This window comes from Salmo trutta, chromosome 1 (assembly GCF_901001165.1).
Source record: "Salmo trutta chromosome 1, fSalTru1.1, whole genome shotgun sequence".
In the NCBI taxonomy this organism is placed as follows: Eukaryota; Metazoa; Chordata; class Actinopteri; order Salmoniformes; family Salmonidae; genus Salmo; species Salmo trutta.
This window is the reverse complement of record NC_042957.1, coordinates 8,197,289-8,220,626: the sequence shown is the minus strand read 5'-3', so window position 1 is coordinate 8,220,626 and position 23,338 is coordinate 8,197,289. Positions and strand designations below refer to the sequence as shown.

Genomic DNA, 23,338 nt, shown 5'->3' with positions numbered 1-23,338 from the left:
CCTCACAGTGCCACAGGTGATATTGATGCCAATAATTGCACACTAGGAACAACAAGTGACTTTTCAGAGTCATCAGCAATTGTGCTCTTAAAATAGTTTACCTGGAAGAAACTGCTAAATAACATTTAGGACTACTCTGCTTTGCTTCTACTGTTTCTTTTTCACCTGCAAAAAGAGTGACAGAAATATGAAGATTTCAGATAGACCTAGTGACATGGTCCGTCTCTCTGTATTGGAACATCTCCGTGTGGTTCACGGGATAAAGCTGAAGAACTGTGGAAGGAACAAAGAGAAAAGGTTTACAGGTGGTACCAAAGTGTTTGGAGTGCCACTGGAGAGTTTGCCGTTGTGTTACCTGCCTCAGTGTGGGCTGCTACCCTGGTAAGAACTAGGGTTGCAAAGGTACCGGTAATTTACCAAACTTACCTGACTCTTCCGTCATTTTGATAATTAACAATCTATGGCAATATATTCTACGTTTTGGTAAATTTATACTTTACCTTTATAGAAAAATGTATTTTATAGATTACACTTAAGAAATGTATAGCTGTGTCCATGACTTTCTAGTAGAGACAAAATAATGTTCAAGAGAAAATGGCCTAATTCATGAAAACAGCATCTATTCAACAATGGCATTATATTCAATTCCCTATGCAACTATTCCAACTTGACTTTTTTCACAACTGCCACCAGTTTGACGTCAAAACATTGGCAACGAATCCATATTGACATAGTAAGATATTTAAGTGTATAATAAAACAATGTAAATGCCGAAACCCTCATATTAAACACCAATGATATTCACTATATATTTAGGATCATGTTTGTTTATATTTAGAATAATGATTTACAACTTTTCAATTTCATTTTAAACTCATTGTATTTAATATATTTTACATGTAACAAGGCCAGAGAGGGAGACAGAGATAATTAGACGTGTGATAATCTGAAGTACCCAAAAGAGCCACTAGATGTCTTTTGATAGATTACATAAAATCCTTGAAAGATTCCAATATTCTGGTAGTTAACGGAGTTTCCTGTAAAATACCCTGTCTTTGCTACCCTAGTAAGAACACACAGGCTCTATTCTAACAATTTACAACAGAAGTGAGAAATAAGAATTCCTATTAATATTACAACTTCAATGTAGCTTTCTAGTGGATGCCTGTGAGTATCTACTGGAGCATGCTGGGACTGATGGCCTTTTCAGAAAATCCGGCTCTGTTGTTCGCCTGAGGACCCTTAGGGTAGGTGAGACTTCAACATGCACGGATTATTGTTGATTTTAAAGGATGTCAATTTAAGACTTGTTTTGTTATCTGATGGACTCTTCCCCCTCCCTCTCTCTCCCCCCTCGTTCCTCACCACGCCCCCACACCACCAACAATATCACAGGCCAAACTCGACCATGGGGAGGCCTGTCTATCCACAGCCCTCCCCTGTGACGTGGCCAGCCTTTTGAAGCTGTTCTGCCGTGAGCTTCCAGACCCCCTATTTCCCTCAGACCTCCACTCAGGTAGGCAGCCTAAAGGTTGGAGAAGGTCACTGGTTTTAAATCCCGGCTCTAATGGGGGGAATTCTGGGCCCATATTCATAAAGTGTCTCAGAATAGAATTGCTGATCTAGGATCATGTCCACTGAATACTCTGAGGTGTTTCATGAGTAGAGAACCTGTGTGAAGTGAGTCTGTGACAATAATAGACAGCAACACATTTTCTTTCTCCAGCCCTGCTGAAGGCCCAGCTATTACCCACGTTGGAGGAGAGGGCCTTGGCCACCCAGCTGCTGTCCTGCCTACTGCCTGACAGGAACTTTGCTTTCCTCAGTTACTTCTTCCACTTCCTCTCAAAGGTCTCCCACAGGTAATATGTTTGGAGGTGGCATTGCTATTGTGGGGGAATAGCAGGCAACCGGGAAAGTGTACTAGACTGTTCACTCTGCTACCGTCCGGAAAATGGTTCTGAAGCATCGGCTTTCGGACCAGCAGGTTCGAGACAGCTTCTACCTCCCAAGCCATAACAGACTAATGTCTATTTAGCAATCTTGCACTGACTCTATACACACACAAGACTCACTCATATGCTGCTGCTACTCTGTTCTTTATTTTACTCTTAATATTATCTATCCTGATGTCTAGTCACTTTACCCTGCCTTCATGTACATATCTACCTCAAATACCTTATTATTATCTATCCTGATGCCTAGTCACTTTACCCTGCCTTCATGTACATATCTACCTCAAATACCTTATTATCTATCCTGATGCCTAGTCACTTTACCCTGCCTTCATGTACAGTACATATCTACCTCAATACTTCATATCCCTGCACATTGATCTGGTACTGGTACTCCCTGTATATAGCTTTTACCCTGCACATTGATCTGGTACTGGTACTCCCTGTATATAGCTATTAGCCCTGCACATTGATCTGGTACTGGAACTCCCTGTATATAGCTATTACCCCTGCACATTGATCTGGTACTCCCTGTATATAGCTATTACCCCTGCACATTGATCTGGTACTCCCTGTATATAGCTATTACCCCTGCACATTGATCTGGTACTCCCTGTATATAGCTATTACCCCTGCACATTGATCTGGTACTGGTACTCCCTGTATATAGCTATTACCCCTGCACATTGATCTGGTACTGGTACTCCCTGTATATAACTATTACCCCTGCATATTGACCTGGTACTCCCTGTATATAGCTATTACCCTTGCACATTGATCTGGTACTGGTACTCCCTGTATATAGCTATTACCCCTGCACATTGATCTGGTACTCCCTGTATATAGCTATTACCCCTGCACATTGATCTGGTACTCCCTGTATATAGCTATTACCCCTGCACATTGATCTGGTACTGGTACTCCCTGTATATAGCTATTACCCCTGCACATTGATCTGGTACTGGTACTCCCTGTATATAACTATTACCCCTGCATATTGACCTGGTACTCCCTGTATATAGCTATTACCCTTGCACATTGATCTGGTACTGGTACTCCCTGTATATAGCTATTACCCCTGCACATTGATCTGGTACTGGTACTCCCTGTATATAGCTATTACCCCTGCACATTGATCTGGTACTCCCTGTATATAGCTATTACCCCTGCACATTGATCTGGTACTGGTACTCCCTGTATATAGCTATTACCCTGCACATTAATCTGGTACTCTCGTGTGTGTGTGTGTGTGTGTATATAGCTATTACTCCTGCACATTGATCTGGTACTCCTTGTATATACAGTTGAAGTCAGAAGTTTACATACACCTTAGCCAAAGACATTTAAACTCAGTTTTCACAATTCCTGACATTTAGTCCTAGTAGAAATTCCCTGTCTTAGGTCAGTTAGGATCACCACTTTATTTTAAGAATGTGAAATGCCAGAATAACAGTGAATTATTTATTTCAGCTTTTATTTCTTTCATCACATTCCCAGTGGGTCAGAAGTTTACATGCACTCAATTAGTATTTGGTAGCATTGCCTTTAAATTGTTTAACTTGGGTCAAACGTTTCAGGCAGCCTTCCAAAAGCTTCCCACAATAAGTTGGGTGAATTTTGGCCCATTCTTCCTGACAGAGCTGGTGTAACTGAGTCAGGTTTGTAGGCCTCCTTGCTTGCACATGCTTTTTCAGTTCTGCCCACACATTTTCTATAGGATTGAGGTCAGGGCTTTGATGGCCTCTCCAATACCTTGACTCTGTTGTCCTTAAGTCATTTTGCTACAACTTTGTAAGTGTGCTTGGGGTCATTGTCCATTTGGAAGACCCATTTGTGACCAAGCTTTAACTTCCTGACTGATGTCTTGATGTTGCTTCAATATATCCACAACATGTTCCTTTCTCATGATGACATCTCTTTTTGTGAAGTGCACCAGTACCTCCTGCAGCAAAGCACCCCAACAACATGATGCTGCCACCCCCGTGCTTCACAGTTGGAATGGTATTCTTCAGCTTGCAAGCGTCCCCCTTTTTCCTCCAAACATAACAATGGTCATTATGGCTAAACAGTTTTATTTTTGTTTCATTAGACCAGAGGACATTTCTCCAAAAAGTACGATCTTTGTCCCCATGTGCAGTTGCAAACCGTAGTCTGGCTTTTTTATGGTGGTTTTGGAGCAGTGGCTTCTTCCTTGCTGAGCTGCCTTTCAGGTTATTTCGATATAGGACTCGTTTTACTGTGGATATAGATAATTTTGTACCTGTTTCCTCCAGCATCTTCAAAAGGTCCTTTGCTGTTGTTCTGGGACTGATTTGCACTTTTCGCACCAAAGTACGTTCATCTGTAGGAGACAGAACGCTTCTCTTTCCTGAGCGGTATGACGGCTGTGTGGTCTGATGTTTATAGTTGCGTACTATTGTTTGCACAGATGAACGTGGTACCTTCAGGCGTTTAGGAATTGCTCCCAAGGATGAACCAGACTTGTTTTTTTTGGGCTGATTTCTTTTGATTTTCCCATGATGTCAAGCAACGAGGCACGGAGTTTGAAGGTAGACCTTGAAATACATCCACAGGTACACATCCAATTGACTAAAATTATGTCAATTAGCCTATCAGAAGCTTCTAAAGCCATGACATAATTTTCTGGAATTTTCAAGCTGTGTGAAGGTCCAGACCATTCTTTTTCGGAACTCTGAGACAATAATAATATACCATTTAGCAGATGCTTTTGATCCAAAGTGACTTGTAGTTCCGGTTCTTATTGAGATCATCAATTGTCTTCTCTCTGCTTTTCTAAGGTGTGCAGAGAACAGGATGACCAATAGTAACCTGGCTGTGATCTTTGCCCCGAGCCTGCTTCCTCCCAGCCACGGAACAGGGGGGATGGACACATATATGAAACTCAAGGCTGTGGTCTATACCTTCATAGAGAATGTCCATTCATTTGGTATGACTCTCCACCTCGATTGATTTCACCCATCAGATGTAGGACGGGACTCATATGATGATGTGATGTAGGGGGACTCCCGATTGGCACAGCATTCTAAGGCACTGCATCTCAGTGCTAGAGGTGTTACTACAGACCCTGGTTCGATTCCAGGCTGTATCACAACCGGCTGTGATTGGGAGTCCCATAGGGCGGCGGACAATTGGCCCAGTGTCGTTAGGGTTTGGCCGGGGTAGGCCATCATTGTAAATAAGAATTTGTTCTTCACTGACTTGCCTGGTTAAATAAATTTGTCTCTGTCTATAGGTGTGGTTCCTCAGGTGATCATGGAGGTCATCCCAGGTCATGCTGAAATGTCTCCCTGCAGGAAGAGACGGCCACTCAGAAAGAGCCTGGGTTTGGAGGCCTTCCCAGACATTCAGCTTTTCAGGAGCGAAACATTTTGCTCAGGTACATGTTTACAATCTATTTTTCCACATGAATTTGGGCTGTCAGATTGTGTGTGTGCAGCATAATGACAATGTTTCAGAGACTTTTCATTTGAGCTTGTGATAAATTCATCATGAAGTGAACTTCTTTACCCAGGGAAAGCAGGCTCAAGTCCTTCAGCTCGGTTGGCCAGATCTCCCTCCACCCCAGTGAGGACAGAGAGCTGCAGAGTACAGAGCAAAACACTCAAAAGGTAACATTTAGTTTTGTGTGATATATCTTTTTAACAAAGCTCAGAGAAACTGATCAAGGTAGGACCCTGCCCCACATGGGTGGAACTATTAACACTTCTCATTCCCTGTCCATTCCTCCTCAGAATGGATTCGGGAAACGTTGGGTGTTTTTCGGCCAAAAGGCTGAAGGGAGGTGACAGTATCCACAGGTATCCTGGTCTGTCTGGTCTGGGAAAGCTGAACCTAACCCCCTGGAAGAGCAGGAGACGCACCACTCTATAGTCTCTATCAAATAGAGAGCTCTCAATTCATCACACATCAAGGTCCATATGTCAGTTGTCACTGTTTTGCATTGAAGATGAAAATGTAACCCTATGAATGTCACATTTTATTTGTCTTTAGAAACTTTTGGACTTCTGGATATTTAATTTATTTCCCTGTACATATTTCCTGTAGTCCAACATGTCTGTAAAACTAAAATTTGTTTTAATAAATAGGTTTATTTTTAATACTACTTTGGAGTCAAAGGTATGACAATACTATTTTAGCCACATCTTAGGCTATTGCATGTCTGTCCGCTAATTTGTAAAGCACACAAGAAAACGAATATGGCACACTGATTCGCTTAATCATTAACGTTGTCCGCCAACCAATGACATTCACGGAGATGCCAGTTATTTTCGGAGCCTGGCAACAGTGGTAGACTAATCAACTGTGGAGCAAGGACCACTGCATCCTCGTTCAGCATTACAGGCTCTGGCTCCTCGCATCCAGGGTACACGGTAAGGGAAACGCTATATTGTAAGGTTCAGATAAATATCGTATTGGCCTTTTTAAGATATGCCTAACAGTAGCCTAATAATATTGAAAAAATTGCATCTGTTGAATTAATATCGTTTATTGGTGTACCTAAATCTTGGGACGACTGGAGCATATTTCCCTCTGACGTAGGCATAAACGTTTGATGGCGGACCTACATTTTGTTTTTACAGAAAAGAGGCAGACGCACATATGCCTTAAGTCCATATACTGTAGGTCAATAGTTGATTTGATAATATGGCTAATTAGCCCGATGCATGCAATGTACATGTATTTTCATTCTGCACATAAAACGGTGTTGTCTATCTGTAAATCTTATGTGCGTAATTTTGGAATTATTATGATGGTTAGTATAGGTCATGCCCATGTCAACATTATTTAGGCATCAACATCGATATTTGGGACCAAATGGTGTGACATTATTTGCCTATAGGGGAAACATCAATACGGTTTCAGTAAACCAACGGTTACATAAGGTTGTCCATACAAAACATTTGAATATTTTTGATGAAAATAATAATTGTGAAATTTGATCAGATAACAATGTTTCCAGTGGCGTAACGCAGTTTCACAGGGCGCAAGGTCTTTTTAAACCTTTGTGCGGAGAAATGTGCAGTTTCATAGTTTCTCGTGCTATTTTGTTATGGGGCTGAGATTTTTGTTGTTGCTGTTTTAGACCTCAGGGATTCTTCATCTCAAATATTTGCCCTAATGTTAACCATTTTAAAATATATTGATAGAGCAAAGTATCAGCTGTCCCATGTAAAGGAACAAACATAAAACTGGTGTCAGACACCATGAAAGGCTTTTTTTTTGACAATTATTGTCCAAGTATTTGAAGGCATTGATTGTTTAATTAACATTTTGAAAGTATTCAAATATGTGATCCAAATCTTATTTTGTAGCATTGTGAAATGCTCCAGGGGTAATGGTATGTGTTCTAGATTTAAAACGTTTTCTAAAGAAAGCATCCTTTGGGTCTAGCACAGGAAATACGTTCATTGTTTAAGCATATGCTGCTGAACAGTGATTTACCAGATATTTTTTTCTCAATATTGAGAGAAAAATATTTTTATTTTAAGGGGATTAGCCATCAATGACACAGTTGACAACACATACAAACGTTTGTAAAACATGAAAATAATTCATTTTGAAAATCCCCAATAACTATCTTTTTACTGAATTTCAAAAATAAGATTTTTCATTCAAGTGGTGTATAGCATAACAATTTATTTTTCACTGTAGCGTTACTTCTCTGAAAACAGATACTAATGTGTTACATTTGAATTCATCAGGCAGATTGAGTTGACAGTTTATGGTTGTGATCATGGTGATTCCAGTATTTGTTTGTTTTTTTAAAATCTGAAATGGAGAACTTTCCAGATCATTACTGGTCTTGTTTCACTACATGTAATGAGGACATTAAGGGGTCTTTATGGCACCGTTGAACCCTTCCAATTCCTGATTTAATTTACAGTGCCTTCAGAAAGTACTCGTACCCCTTGGCATATTCCACGTTTTGTGTTACAGCCTGTATTCAAAAAGGATTACATATTAAACATCTCACCCATCTGCACACTACCCCATAACGTCGAAGTGAAAACATATTTTTAGAAATGTTAGCATATATCTTGTTTACATAAGTGTTCACACCCTTAAGTCAATAGTTTGTAGAAGCACCTTTGGCAGCGACTACAGTCTTTCTGGGTAAGAGCTTTCCACACCTCAAATGAAGAACATTTTCCCATAATTATTTTCTAAATTCTTCAAGCTCTGTCAAATTGGTTGTTGATCATTGCTAGACAACCATTTTCAGGTCTTGACATAGATTTAGATTTTCAAGAAGATTTATCTCAGCCACTCAGGAATATTCACTGTCGTCTTGGTGAGCAATTCCAGTGTAGATTTGGGCTGTTTTAAGTTATTGTCCTGCTGAAATGTGAATTCATCTCCCAGTGTCTATTGGAAAGAAGACAACCATGTTTTCCTTTAGGATTTTGTCTGCTTAGCTCCATTTTGTTTTTATCCTGAAACTCCTGTCCTTAACGATTACAAGCATGCCTTTAACATGATGCAGCCACCAGTATGCTTGAAATATGGAGAGTAGTACCCAGTAATGTTGCATTAGATTTGCCGCAAACATAATAGTTTGTATTCAGGACAAAAAGTTAATTGCTTTGCCACATTTTTCAGTGGTACTTTAGTCCTTTTTGGCAAACAAGATGCATGTTTTGGAATATTTATTTTCTGTACAGGCTCCCTACTTTTCACTCTGTCAGCTAGGTTAGTATTGTGGAGTAACTACAATGTTGTTGATCGAATCTCAGTTTTCTATCACAGCCATTAAACTACAACTTTTTTAAAGTCACTGTGAAATCCCTTAGCGGTTTCCTTCCTCTCTGGCAACTGAGTTAGGAAGGATGCCTGAATCTTTGTAGTGACTGGGTGTATTGATACACCATCCAAAGTGTAATGCATAGCTTCAACATGCTCAAAGGGATATTCAATGTCTGCTTTTAATTTTTTTTTTTTACCAGTCTACCAATAGGTGTCCTTCTTTGAAAGGCATTGGAAAACACAGTAGCAATTTAGCTTTTCCTCAGTAGCTTTATTACTCAAACTATTTCAATGTAACATTTTTGTATCTGTCAGGCAGATTGAGTTGAAAGTTTATGGTTGTGATCATTGTGATTCCAGTATTGTTTTTAAATCTAACAATCAGAAGTAGAGAACCTTCCAGACCATTACTGGTCTTTGTGGTTGAATCTGTTTGAAATTCACTGTTCAACTGATAATCGTATGTGTGGGGTAGAGACACGAGGTAGTCATTCAAAATTCATGTTACACTATTATTGAGCACAGAGTAAGTCCATGCAACTAATGTGACTTTTTAAACTTCTGAATTTATTTAGTCTTGCCATAACAAAGGGGTTGAATTCTTATTGACTCAAGACATTTCAGCTTTTCATTTTTAATTAATTTGTACAAATTTCAAAAAAGAGAATTCCAATTTGATATTGAGGTATTGTGTGTAGGCCAGCGACAAAAAAAAAAATCTCTATTTAATAAATACACATTTCAGGCTGTAATACTACAAAATAGGGCATAGAGTCGACATGGAAATTAATAATATTGAAAGTATTTTCGAAAATGACCAAAACAAATCTTTTCCCTTAAAATAATCCCAAATGAACATTTTAAGATCAAATAATGGAACAACTTTTTTCCCCACTATAAAAATAAAGTTTACCTGCCGGACAAGGATTGTCCCGACTTTCAGTAATTCTTGAACAAATTTCCTGCTATTCTACTCAGTTTGCAGTTTTATAGCTAATTTCCTCACATGTTTATACTGTATGCTATCTGGTAAGCTTGTTCTATGCCAGTGCCTGCGGTAAAGCCTGCCACCTTATCCTTCAACGGAGACCTTTCTTTTAGAAGTACCTAATTGTCCATTTATCCACTTTTACTTTTTTTGTTTATGCATACATGTGTATAGATGATGTAATGCATTATTAATGATGGTTTGTACCATGTTTGACTTTGTTCCACAATGTGGTATAAAAATAACTGTTCTAACTCCATACAGTTTTCGAATGATGGTTCCTGTCAGATGGACTTTCTTCTGATGAAATGGAATATAATTAGAACACGTTTTTCAGTTAAATTTTCTACTAAATACATTAGACACAACATATAGGCCTATTAGACATTATAAGCAACATTGTTTTTTTATCTCCCTATAGCTGACACCAGAGATGGCTTCAGCAGTCAGGTTGAGTAGAACAGTGCTGCTGATTGTTCTGGTGTGTATAGCGGGGCTGGCATCAGCCCGGAGCCCCCGCACGGCGGACCAGGTATCTGAGGCCGACATTCAGCGTCTCCTACACGGAGTCATGGAGCAGCTGGGCATCGCTCGGCCCAGGGTCGAGTACCCTGCTCACCAGGCCACCAACATCGTGGGGCCACAGAGCATTCAAGGTAGGTGATTATGGTCCATGATTTCTAATAATAATGTATGGGTTAAAGGAGTTGTCTGTTATAGCCATAGTTATGGATAGTAGTTATCTATTTTGTGCTTATTCTGTATCCATTTGTTTTTGGTCAATAACCACGTTTCCATCCAACCACTTAATGTGGATTAATTACCCGACTGATAAAAGAAAAACTAACTTCAGGACTTATGTAAACACCAAATTCGTCTAAAATGTCGACTAAACAAAATACTCAAGACAAGGTGATCTTTTTTTTGTCAGGGAAATTGATTATGCGACAATTGCGGTGGAAATGCTTTTATGCGCAAATATTGATATAAAAATAATCATATCGCAGTAAACTTGGAGTCACGCAATGACATGTTTTGTTGTACTACCGAAGATGATCTATTATATTGACAAGATGGTCCAGTGACTGCTCTAAAACTCTAAAACTGGAAATATAGTACAGTTCTAGCCAATGAGAGGGCAGATACGCCAGCCTCAACTCAGTCGTTTTTCTCAAAGTTTCTGGAATGCCACGTGCTTACATCAGTACATTTGGAACAACTTAAACAATAAAAAAATATATATTTGATCAAGTAAGCCTCACATAATTCGACACTCATCGACATCCAGGGCGGACTAGGACCAGAATTCGGAACTGGCATTTCTAACACAACGGCCAATCTTTTCCTTCAGGCCCCCACACCGGCCCATTTTGTTTTATCAAGGCCCCCATTATTCGTGAGATAATGATCATTTTGTGCAGCAAACCCAAGTTAGACAGGCCTACTGGGCTATAAATGGACCAGCCCATCTGACATTTGCCCGAAATGCCAGATGGCCAGTCCACTTCTGTAGACCTCCCCACTTGGTCTGTTTATCTTGCATGGACAGATTTTGGGTTGAGTAAATTCTTTCCCTTTGCCCCTTCCTCTCTCGTACTACCACCACCACCACATGGAAGGCATGCAAAGTCTTTAGGCAGATGGAATAAATTATGATAAACTTTACAACTTATTCCATAACATCATAAAATATGGTGGTTAAGTCCACAGTGATGAGCTTAATGCAAATTTCCACTAAATATAGGGTAGGCTATCATTTGAATGACGCTGGTGACATGATGATCATTGCTTGGCTGCAAATTGTCAAATACAAATTATCCGTTTTTTTTATTTTATTCATATCTCATCACATAACCGTACATGTCCTCTGTATCATTGAACCGTCTATAGAGTATCCACCAACACCAGCCTGGGCAAGTTTTTGTTGTTGTGACAAAACCATCAGTGAAGTTGTAAATGCGATGGAAACCTGGACTTACCCACAAGCGTTTATTAATGTTCACTACATCATTACGCACATCATTTTAACAGGAACAAGTCAGTTGGATGGAAACACCACTCTGGTGGGAAAATTAGCATATTGTTATGGTGGGAAAATTAGCATATTAGCATATTGTTTTTATGCAGATGTTAGAATATTTGCATGGAAATCTGTCACCAATTGGATGGAAACCTTCTAAATACCTGACTAATAATAAACCAAGCTAGTGAAGTACAGTAACAACAGGACTATATCTAACAAAATAGGTAGTCAACTTTATTATGTTAACCTAACATTTTACAGCAACCATCAGCCTAGTTTGTGTATATCTGGGATGTGTCATAATTTGGCCGATAGTTACGTCTAAGAAATATACTCTACCCTCTAAAGCAGGATATAAAAAAAAAAAAATATTCCCTACTAGTTTTTACACCACCAAATCGTGTGCCCAGTTCAAAGCCTGGGAGAAATCATTGCTATAATGGAGTTAAACATCAATGCTTAAGCTATTTTATATGTGTTCCTGCCAAATGTTAATCAGGAGTATTAAGGGGATATATTCTGTGGGAGAGAGAGAGAACATTATTTTCACCAAGCCAATGGTTATAGTTCCCAGTACCATTATGGAGATTATGTTGACATTTCTTTCCTTGGCTTTCTGTACTTGGGATTTTGTTTTGGAGATGGAACGTAATAACAATATGGTGATATCGAGGCTGAGTAGGTGATATTACTTATTCTTATTACGATATTGACTTGACTTTCAAAATGCAGTAATCACATTTTAAAATGTAAAAACAGTAGTAAACATGTCCTCTCTGTCTCGGTCAATGAATAAACAATAAGGCGTCCCTGTTATGCTGTGTTTCCTCCACTAGGTGGAGCGCATGAGGGACTCCAGCACCTGGGTCCCTATGGAAACATCCCCAACATCGTAGCTGAGCTGACAGGGGACAACATCCCTAAAGACTTCAGTGAGGACCATGGATACCCCGACCCTCCTAACCCCTGTCCAATAGGAAAGACAGGTAGACAGTTACCCTCCTAACCCCTGTCCAATAGGAAAGACAGGTAGACAGTTACCCTCCTAACCCCTGTCCAATAGGAAAGACAGGTAGACAGTTACCCTCCTAACCCCTGTCCAATAGGAAAGACAGGTAGACAGTTACCCTCCTAACCCCTGTCCAATAGGAAAGACAGGTAGACAGTTACCCTCCTAACCCCTGTCCAATAGGAAAGACAGGTAGACAGTTACCCTCCTAACCCCTGTCCAATAGGAAAGACAGGTAGACAGTTACCCTCCTAACCCCTGTCCAATAGGAAAGACAGGTAGACAGTTACCCTCCTAACCCCTGTCCAACAGGAAAGACTGGTAGACAGTACTTATTCCACATGTACATAAAGGCCTACTATACCTTACTTTACACAAATAGACAGCCTGACACATACTGTATAACACAACGATGTAGCCTGGGTAACAGACTTTAGTTTCTGCATTCGATATTGCAAACAGCTACGACTAGTTGGCTAAAGCAGAAACAGATTTTCACCTACCAAGGCTATTTCTCCTGTATGATTTTGTTGTATGTAGATGAAGTATTCTGCTACAGCAGGGGATCTCAAAGTGAGGTCTGCGGACCTCTGGGGGTCCGTGGAGGTCCTGCAGGGGGTCCTCATCCAAATCTCAAGAGTTCAATCTTAGTTTCATCAGACCAGAGAATCTTGTTTCTCATGGTCTGAGAGTCCTTTAGATTCCTTTTGGCAAACGCCAAGCGGGCTGTCATGTGCCTCTTACTGAGGAGTGGCTTCCATCAGGCCACTCTACCATAAAGGCCTGATTGGTGGTGTGCTGCAGGATTGGTTTTATTTCTGGAAGTTTCTCCCATCTCCACAGAGTAACTCTGGAGCTCTGTCAGAGTGACCATCGGGTTCTTGGTCACCTCCCTGACCAAGGCCCTTCTCCCCCGATTGCTCAGTTTGGCCGGGCGGCCAGCTCTAGGAAGAGTCTTGGTGGTTCCAAACTTTTTCCATTTAAGAATGATGGAGGCCACTGTGTTCTTGGGGACCTTCAATGCTGCAGAAATGTTTTGGTACCCTTCCCCAGATCTGTGCCTCGACACAATCCTGTCTCGGAGCTCTACGGACAATTCCTTCGACCTCATGGCTTGGTTTTTGCTCTGACATGCACTGTCAACTGTGGGACCTTATAGACGGGTGTGTTCCTTTCCAAATCATGTCCATTTACCACAGGTGGACTCCAATCAAGTTGTAGAAACATCTCAAGGATGATCAATTGAAACAGGATGCACCTGAGCTCAATTTCGAGTCTCATAGCAAAGGGTCTGAATACTTATGTAAACAAGTTATTTCAGTTTTTTATTTTTAATACATTTGCAAAAAATTCTAAAGCTGTTTTTTGCTTTGTAATTATGGGGTATTGTGTGTAGATTGATGAGGGAACAAAATGATTTAATCAATTTACAAATAATGCTGTAACCTATCAAAATGTGGAAAAAGTCAAGGGGTCTGATTACTTTCCGAAGGCACTGTATATGTTTCCTGATCTTATATCTCTCAGATATAGGACAGACACTTCAAAACAAACTTCCTTTAGATTTTTTTGGGAGGGACAGTCTCTTGTTCCATGTAGTGAAGCTGTTATTCAATGTGTTTGTATAGGCTAATGGCAGTAAGGCCAAATTATATTTTTCAGAAAATGTTTCTATATTTTTTTGGAATTCTTCGAGAGGTCTTGAAATGCTAAATCGAATTGCTAAATAATCCATGGTATGACCTTCTTAAAACAATTCCATATAGCTTAGTGGAACACCCCCCCCCTCCCAGGCAAGGCTTAAACTGTTATGGGTTAAAGCTGTAACAACAGAACAACTCTAAATGTGTAGAATTGCAGGAAATTAGCTTGAAAATTGCAAAATGTTCTCTCTCTCTGATGTCAAGAGGCGGGCCTTAAAAATGTTCCTTCCCAGGGCCTGAGACTTAGTTTGTCCGGCCATGCACTGCCGAAGTCAAAGTAAAACTCCTTGTATGCTATTTTGTTTTTCCTTGTATGCTGTACTGATTATGAGGGGGTCCCTGAGGAATTTGCTATCCCAAAAGATTTGAGAAACCCTGTCCTATAGTATTTGGCCAATCTCTGTTCTCTGCTCCCTCTTTTGTACTGTAGCTTCAGATGGGTGTCTGGAAAACGCCCCGGACACAGCAGAGTTCAGCAGGGAGTTCCAGAAACATCAGCACCTGTTCGACCCCGAGCATGACTACCCTGCTCTGGCTAAGTGGGTGAGTGACTGGGGTGGGTGCTATGGTTTCTCTGGTTATGGATGTTGCCTATACCATCCCCAAATCAAAACTGACCTTAGATCAGAGTCAGGGGAAATGTCTGCCAACTCCACTGGGCTCAGGAGTGGAGACAGTAAACTGACCTTAGATCAGAGTCAAGGGCTCAGGAGTGGAAACGTCAGCCCACTCCACTGGGCTCAGGAGTGGAAACGTCAGCCCACTCCACTGGGCTCAGGAGTGGAAACGTCAGCCCACTCCACTGGGCTCAGGAGTGGAAACGTCAGCCCACTCCACTGGGCTCAGGAGTGGAAACGTCAGCCCACTCCACTGGGCTCAGGAGTGGAAACGTCAGCCCACTCCACTGGGCTCAGGAGTGGAAACGTCAGCCCACTCCACTGGGCTCAGGAGTGGAAACGTCAGCCCACTCCACTGGGCTCAGGAGTGGAAACGTCAGCCCACTCCACTGGGCTCAGGAGTGGAAACGTCAGCCCACTCCACTGGGCTCAGGAGTGGAAACGTCAGCCCACTCCACTGGGCTCAGGAGTGGAGACAGTAAACTGACCTTAGATCAGACTCTGTTCTATTGAACTAGTCCAGTCCATCTCACCCTCTATTAGGAAAAATATATTGTTTTGATTTCTACTAACTTATACCACACCCCATCTGTGGACACAAGACAAGTCAACCAGAGAAAATATATTTGTTCCCCAGAAAAGGCTTAATCAATTTGTTTACATTGATTCAAGAAAAAAGGCATTTCTGTTAAAAAACAATAACAAAAATACATACCTATGTGTCCCTACTCACTCTTGGATATTTCCTTTCAGAACAAGGAGCTGTTGTACCAGAAACTGAAAGGAGGAGCCAAAAGAAGGAAAAGGGTGGGTCTATATTTGGTTTGTTTCTTCTCAGTTTTTTTTTTTTCCTCAAAGAAAAATGTTTTGCTTTTGTAGAAATGCTCTCTGTGAATCCACATCACCACAATTGATTTGTTTTACCCCGAAGGAGAGAATTCAGCTTTAGACTCATATTTCTGGATGAAGTCAAATACATGTTTCTTTATCTTCAGCACCATGACAACTAAATATTTCCTCTGGAAAACAGGAAAGTACCTGTCTTACCCTTTTTTTATTCCAGAGTGTCAGTAACCCCTACCTGATGGGTCAGAGGCTGGACAATGTAGTGGCCAAGAAGTCTGTTCCCCATTACTCAGAAGAGGACGAAGACTATCGCACCACCACTGCAACAAAAACCACCACCTAAACACACTGTTGTTCTAACATTACTGGCCACCATGTTCACTTCACATGATCTCAAGTAGATTTAAGCAATAAGGCCCTCGGGGGTGTGATATCTGACCAATATACCACGGCTAAGGGCTGTTCTTCCGCACGACACAACGTGGACTGCCTGGACACAGCCCTTAGCTGTGGTGTATTGGCCATATATCACAAACCCCCGAGGTGCCTTATTGCTATTATAAACTGGTTACCAACGTAATTGGAGCAGTAAAAATACCTGTGTTATATGGTCTGATATACCACGGCATCAGCCAATCAGCATTCAGGGCTCGAACCACCTAAAACGTCACATCAGACAAGTATGTTCTCTAAATGTGTTACTTTTTCACCATGACACATCTTTGTTGACCTACGTAGCCCACTAACAATGTTAGGTATGGTAACACAGAGGTATATTCATATGTAAAAAATAATATATTATCTGTTATCTGTTTTCAATCTATCAAAATGGCTGTTGCTCAGGGTGGAAAATGTAACAAGCTTATGAGTTATTTTGTGCCTGTGGTCCACTGTGGCATGCAATTCAGTAACATTAGAGCAGCCTATAAAGCTGAATGTTGTCTCAATTATATATTTGATCAAACCAAAAATATGCTGTTTGTGATACAAAGTATTTAATGAAGTTGTTGTGTTTTTTTTTTGGCTCAAGCCATTATCTAACTCTTGCTGTTTTTTGATGAACATTTGCTGTTAATTCTTAATAATATAAAATAAATGATTTACTCTGCAAGTTTCCCAGGTTTGAGTCCGTTTTGAATAGTATCTATCGGAGAGGATGATGGGCGTCGGAGGGGGCGGGCACATCCTTCCACTGTACTTAAATCTAAGACAGTACAGCTGGACAGCAGTTTGTTTTGCCTCTTCCAAGAAGACATCATACAGAAATACTTCTACTTAACCAATATCTTACTTAAACCAGGAGTGCTTCTGTTCTGTGGAGTTTGTGTAGGACACAGGTGAGTAAATCTAGCTATTTATCATTTTTGCTCTATCAAATACTCGCTATGTTGAAATTACACTATTCATCTGGTAACTGTACATTGTATAGCAATGTGGAAATTAAGTATTTGGTTTGCGTAAACCTTGCGTAAAAGTTATGCGTAATTTGTTCTCTATTGATTTCCACGACGGCTTTAAATATAATCCTTATATATTTTAACATTCTACATCTAAGGATGAAGACAACAGTATTTGCCTCGGCCATGGTGTTGGGACTACTCTTCTGTCCACTGAGGAGCGCAGCGGTAGGTGGCTTCCAGGGCGCCTCTCCGCACCCATACAAATACAACTCCAGCCCCAATGAGTCGGAACGCTCACCGCAGCAGCCACCACAGAACGGATTTGTCTCCCGCCAAATGGGGCCAGTAACGGCCGCTGACGAGGTTCTAGAATCCAGCCAAGAAGCCCTACACGTCACGGAGCGCCGGTACCTCAAACTGGACTGGTGCAAGACTCAGCCGCTGAAACAGGCGATCCACGAGGAAGGATGCCTCAGCCGCACTATAATCAATCGTTTCTGTTACGGGCAGTGTAACTCCTTTTACATCCCCCGACACATCTACCAAGATGACGGGGCTTTCCAATCGTGTTCCACCTGTAAACCGAAAACATTCACTACCGTCACCTACACCCTCATCTGTCCAGGCCAGTCACCCAGCATCCAGAAGAAACGCGTCCAGCGCGTAAAGACGTGCCACTGCGCTTCCATAGACCTGGATTAGTAAAAGCCAGATGGAATGGACACATTTCGTATAGTCTGTTGGTTTGCTTTCCACTGGAATAACTAAAAGGAATAGAGCGAGCGACCGACCAATGCGTTAAATCAAACGTGCTTCCATTGCAAAAACCGAATATACATGAGGGAGAAAAATGTCCAATCTTAATCCTAGAAGAGGAGATCAAAACACAACGAAAACAAGGGATGGGACCCTTCACAACCACAAAACCCTAAACGGGCAGCTATGCCAACTCCAACAGACCCCCAGTGTAATGATGGGTCTATAACGACTGATTTGGCATTATTGACTGGTTTAGCACATTGTAAATGGCGTATAGCTTCGTGCTTAATTCTTTTTTAATATTTCTGGCTTGCCCATAATACAAATAACAGTATCACTGTGGAGACCAGAATGTTTGCGCATGTATGGCATTTAAATAAGGAGAAAAGCCACACAATGTGTTCAATTTGACATGGACTTGTTAACTGTTATGAGCCAAAGTGGAGAGAATAAGTATTGTTTCCTTTTTCTTTTTTTTAAATAATCTTTATTGAAGTTTTTCACATTTTACAATTATAAATAGTTCACATAAATACAATTAAAATTTCACATCAATACATTTGAGTTCATAATCACATGACATGATTTACAGATTTAATAGTGTTCAACTGATTTCTTATTTTTTTTAGTTCTGTGTTGATTTGTAAAAAAAACTACAAATAATGTTTGAACAAAAAGTTGTTATGAGGTCAAAATGCATAATTTCTTCCAAATGTCACTCTAAGTATCATTCTCAGTGAACACGCTCACTTCAGAAACTCTTGAGGAGTTTGTCAATTCATTTTAAACCTGCACGGTTAGACGGCACTTAACGTTCATGCTATTGTATTATTTATGTACAGTATATAAAGTGGTTGATGAATAAACTCGTATTTGTACACCTTGTTGAACTGTTTTGGGTTGCTGGGAAGTTGTAATAACAGAGACCGATGGCAAGATACATAGATGATTATCTATATTGATGTAATGATTGACAGTGGAAATATAAGGTGAAAAACATGATACATTTCTTATAAAACACAGAGACAAAACTTCTGATATTGAATATCAGAAAACAAACAAATCTACATGAGAAAAAGTTTCCTACACAATCTAGATACACTGTCTTGTTTCATTTGACCAGATATTAATCAGTTATTTGACTGAAAAACATGTATTATTTTTAAACATGAACGTCCTTAGGATGAGGTGGAGAATCCACCACCTTTTAAATGAATATACATTACTCCCATAAAAAATGAACCAGAAAATAGTCATCATCCCCCTATTGCCAGTATCCTGTTGGTCAGTGAATCCATCTGTGACTTTGTGACCTTTGAACCATAGGGGTTTCTTCTTGTCTCCAGCAGGGGAATGTTCAGAGGGCAGTGTTCCAGGCTTGGTGTATAAGACGGTGGGCAGGAACAGAGACTGGTATGATCCTGATCATCCTGTGTGGGCGGTAGAAGGTGGGAGAAGTCCCCACTTACCTCAAAAATCAACTCATCAGTTTTCTCATGAATATCTTCTCTGTCCTGTTCTGTCTCTCAGCTTGTGGCCACCATGTTAGCTTCCTTCTGGCGTAGCCTGTCTTTCTATCAGGGCAGAGGAAAGGGGTTTGTTTTTTTCTATTAGGGACAGTATGCAAACAGTGTGACGCCCGTTGGGTGCATGTGAGTACCTGTGCTGTGTGTTTTGGGCTTTCGTGCCCTTGTGGATTGTGCAGATGATTACGGGTCTTGTCCCGTGCGTTAATCATTGTGTGTATTTTTTCGAGGTTCTCCTCGCTCTTTTATTTGGGTCTCAACCCTGTGTTTTTTACGTGTTTGTTTGGTCTTCGTTCCCGTGCCGTGTAAGGGCATGCCGGAACTTTCACTACGCGCACCTGTCCCCTATTCCCACTGATTAGTACTTGCATAATTAGTTAGTACTTGCATATATATATATATATATATCTACAGTACCAGTCAAAAATGTGGACACACAAACTCATTCAAGGGTTTTCTTTATTTTTACTATTTTTTACATTGTAGATTAATAGTGAAGACATCAAAACTTCGAAATAACACATATGGAATCATGTAGTAACCAAAAAAGTGTTAAACAAATCAAAATATATTTTATATTTGAGGTTCTTCAAAGTAACCACCCTCTACCTTGATGACAGCTTTGCACACTCTTGGCATTCTCTCAACCAGCTTCATGAGGTAGTCACCTGGAATGCATTTCAATTAACGGGTGTACCTCGTTAAAAGTTAATTTGTGGAATTTCTTTCCTTAATGCGTTTGAGCCAATCAGTTGTGTTGTGACAAGGTAGGGTTGGTATACAGAAGACAGCCCTATTTGGTAAAAGACCAAGTACATATTATGGCAAGAACAGCTCAAATAACCAAAGAGAAACGACAGTCCATCATTACTTTAACACGTGAAGGTCAGTCAATCTGGAAAATTTCAAGAACTTTGAAAGTTTCCTCAAGTGCATTCACAAAAACCATCAAGCACTATGATGAAACTGGCTCTCATGAGGACCGCCACAGGAAAGGAAGACCCAGAGTTACCTCTGTTGCAGAGGATAAGTTCATTAGAGTTACCAGCCTCAGGAATTCCAGCCCAAATAATTGCTTCACAGAGTTCAAGTAACAGACAGATCTCAACATCAACTGTTCAGAGGAGACTGTGTGAATCATGTCTTCCTGGTCGAATTGCTGCAAAGAAATAACTACTAAAGGACACCAGTAAGTGAAGAGACTTGCTTGGGCCAAGAAACACGAGCAATGGACATTAGACCGGTGGAAATCTGTCCTTTGGTCTAATGTGTCCAAATTTGAGATTTTTGGTTCCAACTGCTGTGTCTTTGTGAGACGCAGAGTAGGTGAACGGATGATCTCGCATGTGGGGTTCCCACCGTGAAGCATGGAGGAGGAGGTGTGATTGTGTGGGGGTGCTTTGCTGGTGAAACTGTTTGTTATTTGTTTAGAATTCAAGGCACACTTCCAGGTGAAGCTGGTTGAGAGAATGCCAAGAGTGTGGAAAGCTGTCCTCAATGCAAAGGGTGGCTACTTTGAAGAATTGAAAATTGAAAATATATTTTGATTTGTTTAACACTTTTTTGGTTACTACATGATTCCATATGTGTTATTACATACTTTTGATGTCTTCACTGTTATTCTACAATGTAGAAAATAGTAAAAATAAAGAAAAACCCTTGAATGAGTAGGTGTGTCCAAACTTTTGACTGCTACTGTATATATCTATATATCTCTGTGTTAAATGCCTCTATGTTCTCACCAGACTATTAGGGTTGATCTTCCTAGTCTCCACCTTCTTGTCTGCTGTAATCTTCTTCACCGACAGCTGGGCCTCTTTCAGCCTGGGAGAAGGAGGGAAGAATGAGAAAAGAGGTTCACATCAGTCTCATAGTGAGAGTGCTGATCTAGGATCCTCTAAGATCATAGTGAATAAAATTATATGGACGGGGGGACCTGATCCTGGACCTGCACTCCTACTCTGAGACACTTGATGCATACGGCCCCAAAAGACAAGCTCAGTCTCAGACCTAGTCAAACAGGAGATTGCTGTGTTAAGACATACAGACTACATACTAGATAATACAGGGACACATTGTTCAAAAAGACAGACAGTCTAGATAGATATAAGAACAGTGTTTCTCAACTCAGTCAGTCGGTGGACCGGCAGCGTACATGTAGCGGGTCCCAGATGTGGGATGTCACATATCTTAGAGAGTTATCTTTCTGATTTAGTCACTTCTCAGGGAGATAGACTTTTATAAGCAAAATAATATATATCCAAGTCAAAATCATGTATATCCAAGTCAAAATAATGTATATGGTATGCCACTAAGCATATGTTTCTATCCAAAGTGATTTACTGTGAATTAACACATTTACAGTAGGTGTAAGTGATCCCTGTGGGAATTGAACTTTTCTAGTCTAGGACATACAGGTGAACAGTAATTCATTGAGGTTGTAGGCGTAACTGACAAAGGTTCAAACCCCAGGGTGTTCTGCATGCCACAAGACTGAGTTAGCCCTCTAAGAAAAAGCCTAGGCATTAGGTGTCTCTCTCTCTCTCTCTCCCTCCTCTCTCTCCCTCTCTCTCACCCCTCTCTCTCACCCCCCTCTCTCTCCCTCTCTCTCACCCCCCTCTCTCTCCCTCTCTCTCACCCCCCCTCTCTCTCTCTCTCTCCCTCTCTCTCACCCCCTCTCTCTCCCTCCTCTCTCACCCCTCTCTCCCTCTCTCTCTTACCGCTCTCCCTCTCTCTCACCCCCCTCTCTCCCCCTTCTCTCGCCCTCTCTCCTCCACCCCTCTCCTCTCTCCCCCCTCTCTCTCCCTCTCTCTCACCCCCTCTCTCTCCCTCTCTCTCACCCCCCTCTCTCTCTCACCTATCTCTCACCCTTTCTCTCACCCACCCCTCTCTCTCTCTCCCCCTTCTCTCTCACCCCCTCTCTCTCCTTCTCTCTCACCCCCCTCTCTCTCTCTCACCCCCCTCTCTCCCCCCCTCTCTCAACCCCCTCTCTTTGTCTCTCTCTCCCCCTCCCTCTCTCTCTCTCTATGTCTCTCTCTCTCTGTCCACACACCTCTCTTTGGATATATTCTTGTTCTCTCTCTTCCACCTGGTCTTGAAGTCGGTACAGAACTCAAACCACAGCATAAAGAAGTGACCTGTCGCCACTTCGGTCTCTCCTGTCTTGGGCTTCAACCCTAAGAACGTCACCAGCTCGTGGAAGCTGAGGAACGGAGATAAGGGAAGATGCTGTTAGAACTTCAGGTCCAGTGAATCTCTTGTATAAAATCATTTAATTACTGCAGAGAGCAGTATCACCTTGTGGAACTCTTCAATGAAACCTACAATGTTATACATACATCAAAGAAGGGAAGTAGAAAGAGAGAGGTGTGTTTTCAAACCTTTTTTGTGCAAACATCAACTGGGCATGCACTTCATCTTGTTCATTACTCGCTGCAAATGAAATATACACAATTGTATAACATTTAAATGAACATAATCTTCTTTCCTCAAAGTGTATTGTACAGTACATATACCAGCATGCAAAGACAAGCACTGAGAACCTGTTGTGCTGTACAATGGTCTTGTCAAATGGAGTCATACAACCATTTTATTTATAAAAACACAAATGTTATCCCACAAAGGGGCCGCGCTCTTGGTGTCACTTTCCAATATGGTTATGTCTTGATCACACGCATGCACGTGCACGCACAGGCACACACACGCACACACACTCTGTCTGTACAATTTCTCCCACCAAACGTTCCT

The 23,338-nt window shown here is 41.1% G+C and overlaps 3 protein-coding genes across 3 annotated transcripts in view; 2 read left to right on the top strand and 1 right to left on the bottom strand.

Moving 5' to 3' along the window:
- The first annotated feature begins 24 nt into the window (after positions 1–24).
- LOC115201651 (rho GTPase-activating protein 6) lies at positions 25–17,020 on the top strand. Its single transcript, XM_029769312.1, has 15 exons — positions 25–381; positions 1,151–1,247; positions 1,396–1,516; positions 1,727–1,862; positions 4,754–4,902; positions 5,209–5,352; positions 5,488–5,584; positions 5,708–5,845; positions 6,021–6,032; positions 6,232–6,346; positions 10,130–10,364; positions 12,568–12,717; positions 14,874–14,986; positions 15,814–15,867; positions 16,124–17,020. The coding sequence occupies exons 1-15, from the start codon at positions 188–190 to the stop codon at positions 16,247–16,249; spliced, it is 1,881 nt and encodes a 626-aa protein (XP_029625172.1). The 5' UTR covers positions 25–187; the 3' UTR covers positions 16,250–17,020.
- Positions 17,021–17,086: 66 nt separating this feature from the next.
- grem1a (gremlin 1a, DAN family BMP antagonist) lies at positions 17,087–18,943 on the top strand. Its single transcript, XM_029704783.1, has 2 exons — positions 17,087–17,243; positions 17,462–18,943. Exon 2 carries the CDS (start codon positions 17,463–17,465, stop codon positions 18,006–18,008), a length of 546 nt encoding a protein of 181 aa, XP_029560643.1. The 5' UTR covers positions 17,087–17,243; position 17,462; the 3' UTR covers positions 18,009–18,943.
- Positions 18,544–23,338, bottom strand: part of LOC115194429 (formin) — a 41,959-nt gene continuing 37,164 nt past the window's right edge. The window contains exons 16-19 of the mRNA XM_029757836.1: positions 22,972–23,023; positions 22,644–22,793; positions 21,334–21,415; positions 18,544–19,639 (exon numbers count right to left, since the gene is read on the bottom strand). Of these exons, the coding sequence (XP_029613696.1) occupies positions 19,592–19,639; positions 21,334–21,415; positions 22,644–22,793; positions 22,972–23,023 (332 nt within the window). The 3' untranslated portion in view covers positions 18,544–19,591. The remainder of the gene's footprint in view (positions 19,640–21,333; positions 21,416–22,643; positions 22,794–22,971; positions 23,024–23,338) is intronic.